This window comes from Triticum dicoccoides, chromosome 2A, assembly GCF_002162155.2.
Source record: "Triticum dicoccoides isolate Atlit2015 ecotype Zavitan chromosome 2A, WEW_v2.0, whole genome shotgun sequence".
Taxonomy (NCBI): Eukaryota; Viridiplantae; Streptophyta; class Magnoliopsida; order Poales; family Poaceae; genus Triticum; species Triticum dicoccoides.
This window is the reverse complement of record NC_041382.1, coordinates 536,796,608-536,805,464: the sequence shown is the minus strand read 5'-3', so window position 1 is coordinate 536,805,464 and position 8,857 is coordinate 536,796,608. Positions and strand designations below refer to the sequence as shown.

General features: G+C 44.4%; 1 protein-coding gene across 2 annotated transcripts; it reads right to left on the bottom strand.

Moving 5' to 3' along the window:
- Positions 1 to 203: 203 nt before the first annotated feature.
- LOC119355232 lies at positions 204 to 8,143 on the bottom strand. 2 transcript variants are annotated; one of them, XM_037622018.1, is made up of 4 exons: positions 3,187 to 3,454; positions 1,571 to 2,357; positions 918 to 1,303; positions 204 to 762 (listed from the first exon to the last, which is right to left on the bottom strand). In XM_037622018.1, exons 2-4 carry the CDS (start codon positions 2,215 to 2,217, stop codon positions 629 to 631), a joined length of 1,167 nt encoding a protein of 388 aa, XP_037477915.1. In that variant the 5' UTR covers positions 2,218 to 2,357; positions 3,187 to 3,454; the 3' UTR covers positions 204 to 628. The 2 variants fall into 2 exon arrangements, 1 of the variants encoding a protein (XP_037477915.1); XR_005171516.1 differs by lacking the exons at positions 204 to 762; positions 918 to 1,303; positions 3,187 to 3,454 and adding exons at positions 4,149 to 4,343; positions 4,836 to 4,963; positions 5,199 to 8,143 and having other exon boundaries at positions 2,215 to 2,357.
- Positions 8,144 to 8,857: the final 714 nt, after the last annotated feature.

The window sequence follows — 8,857 nt, the reverse complement described above, 5'->3', positions numbered from 1 at the left end:
TAAAGCTAAGCCATGATGACATTTCCTAAAAGAACCCAAGTTTTTTTTTTTGCTTTCTTCTTCTTTCACTTCTTTTCTTCTCCTCTTATTTTTTATTGCACTGCACATGATCCAATGCAATGTTTTGCATAGGGCAAAAGATAGAAAAAACTGCCAAGCGAAATTCTGAGGCATTCAAATCATAGAGTAATCAGGAGCCTTGGTTGCAGCAGTAAGCAAAAATAACAGTACATTGTGGCCTTGATTGTCATCCTGTATATAGTTACATACAATTATGCATCTCTTGTCAGGTGGCTACACAATAACATTAGTATCTGTAAAACTTGTTACATTCAAGATACAACAAAAAAGGAGACCCATACGGACTAGCCCCTACGACAATTTGTTAAGAAAAACTAAAATCAGGCACGCACCCTGCGGAACACAAGGCTCGGACGATGGTGAAAGGCTGGGCGCGCAGCTGGTAGCGCATCACTAGCCAACTGGTCGACGCCTAGTTCCCACATTCAAGATACACGAACTACAAGTTGCCCAAGTTTCTACGTTCTATTTCGTTGACAGCACATTTCACAGAAATTTATTTGCCGAACAACGGAACTTGATGGAATGGTTTCAGTCTTGCACAGGTTTACCCGCGGCGAAATTTAGGGCGAACAGAGAAAACACCAGGCCTCAGCTCCTCAAATCGGTACCCATTTTCAATAAGGAAGCCCCTGACTGCAGCAGGCAGTGAAGCCTGTCCTTTGCTGTGCCTGCCAATCCCTGTAAGATGCAAAACAATAAGATCTCGCTTAATCTGGTGTTGCTTACACAAGGTACGGCTACAAAAGAGTAGTGATGCCCTCATGTGGCAGTGATTGCGGTAACAAGAAGTTTCGAGTAATTAACAAATAAGTTAATAGAGGGCAATATATTACCTGTGATCACCTCTAAGACAGACTGTCTAGGGCGAAGAAACACCACCACTTTCTCTGCTGCCACCTCATTTGGGACAGCAATTGTGGGTTCAGACTTATCTAATTCATCAGTTGAAGTTGGATTATTCCCTGGTGGCTGGAACTCTAACATGTGAAGATGCCTCTCCAATGCAGTTACAGCCTCTGATGCATGTAGACCATGCATGTCTATCTTCCAAATGTTATTGTTGCTGTTCCTGAGATGAAATATTTCTTCTGCTGCCTTATTATTTAACTTTTCAGCAGCCAACCGCTCTTCTTGAGCTCTGAGGGAGAGTTCCTTGGCAGCAGCATGGTCACCTCTGAAGAATGCATTGCTGGCAGCCTGAGAATGCTTTGTGGCAGCCCTATGACCAAAAGGAAACACAATGGGTCAGTTTCACACGAAAAGACTCAACGTCAGGAGTGCGGCACATTCAAGGGGTCAAAGTTAGCTAATCTTGTCTCTCAGATTCTGACCATCATGCTGATGCAAGACATGAGTTACAGAAGTATGTTGCTACGAAAGTTTGCATTTATTCGACCTACATTTGTCTGGGTTTGCATGAATGCAGCCTACTCTGATATGCATAAGCTAGTGAAACCCATAACATAAATAAGGGTTTGCAATATACCTCATCATCTTCAATGCATCTTTCCGGTGGTTTAAGTAATCATCATCAAACTCTTCTAATTCAGGCTCCTGGGGTATAGAAATTAAATTCATTTGCGGTGGCAACAGTTGTGATTCATTTGAATGTTTATTCTCTGCTATAGTGTTTCCTGACACTGAACCATGTGCTTTATTCATCTCAAAAGGAGGTTGACCAGTTGTTCTATCCCCCCTTGGCATAAAGTCAGGAGCGACCATGGATTTCAGCAAAACAGATGCCTGGCCAACATCATTATCCACGCCAGCCAATATGTCCTCAATTAAATTACTGTCGGCCCAACTATGAGCATCCTTCAGGAGCTTAATTTTGTTACCAGATGCAGAGTTTACACCAGAATTTGTTCTCACCATGTGATCAGTCAAATGCCTATTTCCGTTTTCATTACCAACAACTGCAAATTCAACAGGGGGGTGAATCACTGATGCAAAAGGCTTTGCCTTTGGCATATTATTATTTCCTATAGCTGAGCTGCTGGCAGAACTGGAGCCTCTAGAACCCGAGAGAGCAGGAAATGAGTTGACATCAACATCATCGCCTGCATCAGCTGTGCCACGCAACCTGCGATCGAAAGCAGCCCACCCTGAATTGGGGATCTTCGGCCTATACATGTTTACAGTTGACAGCCTTCTTGAATGGCCTTATTTTAGCTTAAATAGATAAGACCCCAACACTCGCCGAAAGGACGCTGGGTAGTGGGTCCCCTTTGTTTTACTTCCTTCAACCAATCGAGAAATCCACCAATTTCCACCTAAAACGTGGGCAAAGATGTCAACTCACTTCATCTAATACAACCATATAATAAAACATTCAAAAGTGGCAAATCTTGGAACACAAACATATCACTAACAGTAATAATTAAGTTCAAGAACAACATGGTCCACACCATTTTTTCATTTTCATAACAAGGTTTTGTTGAAACTGATATGTTCTCGCATTAAACCTTATTAGTACCAATGAGTCTTTCCATTAGTTACAGAAAAAAGTTACAATAGAAATGATTGGACCTTTGACTTGAACGTCCGACAGTAAGCCCTGTGATTTTATAAGTTCCAAATAGACCTATGATTATGCACGTTTGCTTGTAGTAACTGTTTAAGGCAACTGTCACACTGCACAATACAAACCAGTGTCCTGTTTAAAATAAGCCTTGAGGTTATTTTCTTTGTCACAGTTGCTACTAATGATTGTTTCCACCACTTTATTGATTAACAATTGCTGGAAACAATCATTAAGTCATAAATGAAACAATGATTTACTCTTTATGATGCCTTCCAAGTCGTTCTTCATCAATTTAGAGCCATCCTCTTTCACAACATTCACTACGAGTAGCGCCGGAGACAAATATTAAGCTACTATGCACTTCTTCTTTTTTACCGAATCCACTTTTCTGACAGTCCAACCCTCTTTGGCTTCCCCCAAATACTAAGCCCTTACAAATTTAACAGCGATCCAATAGAAATTTGCACAGATTTGATAGCACAGGGAATCCACCACGCAAGCTCCAGCCGCCCGCAGCTTAAGCTTTCCCCGTGGTCTCTACTCACTATTCAGATAGACCGGTAGGCGCACGTACGCACCTCTGCAGAAGGGTGTTATTTGGGGGCGTTGACCCACAGCTCACGGAACCACGGCGTGGAGGGGGCCGGTGAGAAGGGCAGACCGGAGGGACGGGGGGAGACGCTGCTCTTGGCTTCACAAGTCCGGGCTGCAGCGTTCCTTCCGAAATCCATAAACTGCGGCGGCGGCGGGCGGAGGATTCCGGAGAGCGAACTCGGGGGAATCTTTCTTTTTCTCTCTTCTTCTTCTGTCCGCGAGGTCGCGAAGGGGAACAAACTCGTGGTGAAGGTCGTTATTATATAGGGTAGGTGACGTGAGGTGTCCTCTTTCCGATTCGGACGGTGGAGGTAAAAAGCGCGTGCCATGGCAAGGAAAGTTCGGGCTGGACTCGGTGCGCGTTTCCGTTCCCGGCAAGTATAGTTGACTCCTCAAACGCGGTTGGGCCTGGGTCTTCTGGGCCGTGGCGGGCTGGGAATGAAGCGTGCGTATGCGGTTATATTTTTTTTTCTTCCATTAGCCACCTGATGATGATGTATCTGCAGATCAGCAGAAAGAGCTTTGCATTGTCAAAGAGAATGGGTGCAGTGGACCTGACCCCACACGTCAACTGCACTACTACAGAGGATCTCGACCTGGTGCAGTACATATGCAAAATCTTCATCAATCTTGTTTTCCTGAATTAGAAGAAAGCACCGAGAAGGTGCGCGGTGCGGGTCTTACGGACTGGCTCAATAAAATTTAAAAAAAAACGAAAAAGAAAAGAAAAAAGAAAGGCATAACGAAATTTATGAGGTCCTAAGAACGCAACTGAAAAGGAAGAACTGTACAGCTACCCAAAGATGAGAAAAAAAATTGGTGTAAACTCTGAAAAGGAAGAACTGTACGCAATTGATGATGCAAGCAAGTCAGGGGGGCAAGCGTGAATCTTTCACCAATTTTATGCACGAAAATATCAGCACAAGCAGGAAGGCGAGCTACTGACCCAAGATATCTTCGATCAACACCAAGCGAGCCGAACGAGAGCTCTCACCCTCACTCCTGCTACTTGTGGTGTTTCATCGGCCTCGCTGGCGCTGTTAACAGACCTCCAATCAGATTTCCCCCAAAAGATAACATTGCTGAAATTCCTAATGCCAGTGGATCGGCAACTGTCACCAAGACTTCAAGAGTAGTGAACCTGTCATCAAGGAGTTAAGTTTATTAGTTCCAACTTCTTTCAGGAGTCGCATTGGGCTCATTTCCTTGATCAATCAGTCTCGGACTCTTGTTCTAAAGGCAAGAGTCGTGCCAGACAGCCAGAAAGTCCATGCTGATACAACTTTATGAAGAAAACAATTCCATTGCCCTCTATGATCGCCATGATAGTTTTACTAGTTTAGCAGAGGAGGATCGTCGGAAAGGTAAATCTTAAGGCATACATGCAGGATTTAGGTACAGGTATTAAGGATATGATTACAGCAGCCCATATGAACGAATAAGAATGCGATCTTGCAAGTCAGCATGCAGATCAAAACACACAATAAGTTTCCCTCTGAAGATAAAATTAATCAGCAGGCACCCTTATTTTATAATTCAGTGTCATAATAAAATATTAACAAGATAATGAGATGTCAGAAACAAACAACATTGTTGTGATGTAAGGCATGAACAAAATGAGATGTGGCTGAACCTTGGTTGGTACTTGGTAGAAAGCCGAAGAGAGTTCCAATGTAGATGGCACATGATATATTTTGCTGCTTGCTTCAACTCCAAGATGCATGCTGTGGCGCGGAGCCATGTTACTTATTTGTCTCAACTCTGTCAATAGGATGAATTTGTTAGCATAAGCATAAGAAGAAATGGATACAAAGTTATCAAGTTCATCCACAGTTCAACCACGCCGGATGTCAGGAGACAAACGTGAATGCACAAAATTCAGTCAAGTAACTCTTTCTCGGACATGTCTGGTAGCATGCTGTTGCCTTTACAAAAGTGCTATTATAGCGCAAATGACCAAAATGTAATGGGCTTAGGTAATTTCGTATTTGCATACCTCAGAAAGATAAATACCATGGATGGGAAGAGCTAGCAAAGACAAGTTTGAGAAGAAAAACTCCAATTCAAGTTTCTGTAACCCTGTGACCAGATCAATTGCACTAACGTTGAAACTTGTAACTGAATGTTCTTTGCCAGCTTGTGTATCTTTGATTTGCTGATACAAACTTCCAACCATGTCGTAGATAAAAGAACTATTTTGGTTCTTAACATCACTGGCTATAAACAAGTGCCTGGCTGCATCCTGCAGGTTTCTTCATATCCTTGGACTTCATCAATTTCCTGACATGCTCCACACCGTCCCATTTCTCATCAGCTGCATAGATGTTTGACACAATGACATAGTTCCCTATGTCCCCGGCCTCCATGGAGAACAAGTGATCAGCTGCGAGTTGGCCGATTCTGACCTCTCCATGGACCTTGCATGCTCCTAGCAGAGAGCTCCATACATTTGCATTGGCCATGTGAGGGGGCATATCCAACGCAAAACTGTATGCGTCTTGGAGACGCCCGCTGCGGGCAAGAAGGTCAACCATGCATGTGTAGTGCTCTGCTGTCGGTTCAACTCTGTAAATATCTCTGGCGCACTTGAAAACCTTGATTCCTGCATCAACAAGCCCAGCATGACTGCAGGCTGACAGCAGAGCAGTTAGAGCTACATGGTCTGGCTTAATGTCAAGTGTAAGCATTTCATAAAACAGCTCCACTGCCTCTTCTGCCATTCCATGCATTGCATAGCCTCCTATCATGGCAGTGAATATGACAAGGTCTTTGTTAGGGCCGAGTCGAAATAGGTTGTATGCATTGGTTATATTCCCGCACTTTGAATATGCATCAAGAAGAGCTCCTTCAAGATGGATGTCTTCTAGGGATGCTCTGAGCATGTAGCCATGGCATTGTTTCACAAGTTGTACCGAACTCAAATGGATGCAAGCCAGGAGAATATTTGTAATGCCAACAGTATCGGGACACTGCAACTGATGAAACAGGCAGAAAGCTTGATCAGACATATTATTGCGTGCATACAACTGGATCATGAGATTCCATGTTGTCCTATCTTTCTCAGGCATTTGGTTGAAGATTCTCTCAGCTTGCTCTACATTGTTATTTTTCAGGTAGCAAGAAATCATAGTATTGCCTGTTACAATGTTCCGGCCGGCTAGGTTTCTGAAAAGTGTATCTGCATCCTGCGGCTGACCACACTTTGCATATGCATCGAGAATAGCATTTGCAACTGATATTTCCCCAATATAACCAACTCGCAAGGTATATCCATGAGCTTCCCGGACCCTCTTAGCACCACAGAAGGTACTCATGCGGATAAAATTCAAGATTGTGACTGAGTCACAACGAGTTACCTTGCGGCACATTTCACAGAAGAGTTTGGCGAACTCCTCAATATGTTCTTTTCTGTTAGCACAGCCCGATAGAATTGCATTCCATGATACTGAATCCTTGTCCAAAATATCAGCGAAAGAATGAAGAGCATCATCAAATCTGTCACACTGGTTATAGAAACTAATAAGAGCATTCATTAAGGATGTTTCCTGACAAAGTACTGGATGCCGATAAATATAACCATGAACTGCCATCCCTCCTTTGACATCACCTACTTGAGCACAAGCAGTGAGCAGACTAATGAAAGAAACAGAATCAGGGGTCATTCCTGTAGACAGAAGCCTACGGAACAGGCCTAACACCCTAGAGTTGCACCCGTTCATCACATATCCAGCAATTATTGTGTTCCATGTAACAATATCTCTTGAATTCATACTTCTGAATATTGATTCCACAACCCTCATTTCACACACCTTGGAATAATGAGTTATCAGCGCATTACAAACAGATATGTCCATATATAAGCCAAACCGGAACACGAAACCATGCACTTCTTTGCCATAGTTACTCCCATACTCCATGAACGAGCATACAGGAAGAATATTAGCTACCGTTGAATAATTCGGAAGACATTTCTCTGAGATCATCTGACCAAATAGTACGAGTGCTTCTTCGAACAACCCATTCTCGGAGTATCCTGCGATGATCGAATTCCATGAAACAACATCCTTGCAATGAATTGAAGAAAAGGCTCTATGCACATCATCCGTGATTCCACCTGCACCACATTTTGCATACATGGATACCAATGCATTCCCACACAAAGTATCAGATTCCAACCCAGTCTTGACGACATAGCCATGGACACTCCTCCCAGCCGTTAAATCTCTCAACTTTGCACATACCGGAATGACGACAGCCACCGTCACCGCAGTCGGCATGCTCTCATCTACACCACACGCAAGCATCGACCAGAACAAGGCAAATACGTCGTCAAAATACCCAGCCCGGGAGGCCCCAGTGATCAGGATGTTCCAACATACCGCGTCAGGGCAGCCCATTTCATCAAACACTAGGCGGGCGTCCGTGAGAGCCCCACGCCTCCCGTACATGTCCATGATCGCCTTCGCCACCGCCACGCCCGCGGCGTTCCCGAGCCTGACAACAAACCCGTGGAGGCACCTCCCCAGGGCGCCGCCATCGGGGAGCGCCGACGCCGACTTGATCGCCGCGGCGAGCGCGAGCCTGTCGGGCCGGAGGCCCCGCCCGAGCATCCCGCGGACGAGGCAGACGGACCCGTAGTGATCCCCGCTCGCGGTGCGCGTCCTGAGAAGTTCACTGCACTGCCTGTGGTCCGGTGCAGGCATCGCACCGAACACATTGTGTGCGTCGCCGGTGTGGAAGAATCGGTTCCAGCCGAGAGCAGCATGGGCGACACGCGGGGAGGTCGTCGGAGAGCAGCACCCGGGTTTGGCCAGCCTTGTGAGGAGGAGCATGGCTCAGTGGAAGGTCCAGTGTGGAGAATGGCGTGCCGGCGTGGGCATGGGAGGCCTTGAAAGCTTGCTGGGGCGCAGCGACAAGGTGGGCACGGCGCGGGCCGCAGCCGCGCGCTCTGCCAAAGAGGGAGGAAATGATGGGGCCGAGAGGGGACGGGCCTCGCGTTACGGAGCATCTCCGATCATCATCATAACGGGCTATTTTGACCCAAACAAATCGAACTCACTTTTTAGTATGGCAAATAGACCGGTTTTCATGTCAAATTTAATTATCATGAGGATGGCAATTTCCTAGCAATTATGGTAAATCCTTGCCATGTTCAATTTTTTAGTCAGGATTTGGTATGCTTACTAAAGAAAATTTTCATTCTTACTACTATTAAATTTGGCATAAAAACATTCGATTTGCCATGGTTAAAATTTGACGTCGAATTTTTAACATTACAGTAATTACCAAATCCATGGTGGTCAAAATAATCCCGGGCAAGCTACAAAAATTACACGTAAACTTACTTTCTCTCCATTTGCAAACCCCCGTTTTTACGCAAACACGTACACGTGATCATTTAACTATTCAAATAGCACACAACAATTCAACATTAAAATGTTTTGAATAGAAAAAATACATGGTTCAACCATATATGTTATATGGAGTATATAGTTTTGAAGGAAATATGCCCTAGAGGCAATAATAAAGTTGTTATTTATATTTCCTTATATCATGATAAATGTTTATTATTCATGCTAGAATTGTATTAACCGGAAACTTAATACATGTGTCAATACATAGACAAAACAGAGTGTCCCTAGTATGCCTCTACTT

Coding starts and splice junctions, on each gene's coding strand:
- LOC119355232 (XM_037622018.1), bottom strand. CDS start 2,217: ATGTATAGGCCGAAGATCCCCAATTCAGGGTGGGCTGCTTTCGATCGC. Junction 1,304..1,570: donor GATGCATTGAAGATGATGAG/GTATATTGCAAA, acceptor TTTTGGTCATAG/GGCTGCCACAAAGCATTCTC. Junction 763..917: donor TGTCTTAGAGGTGATCACAG/GTAATATATTGC, acceptor TGCATCTTACAG/GGATTGGCAGGCACAGCAAA.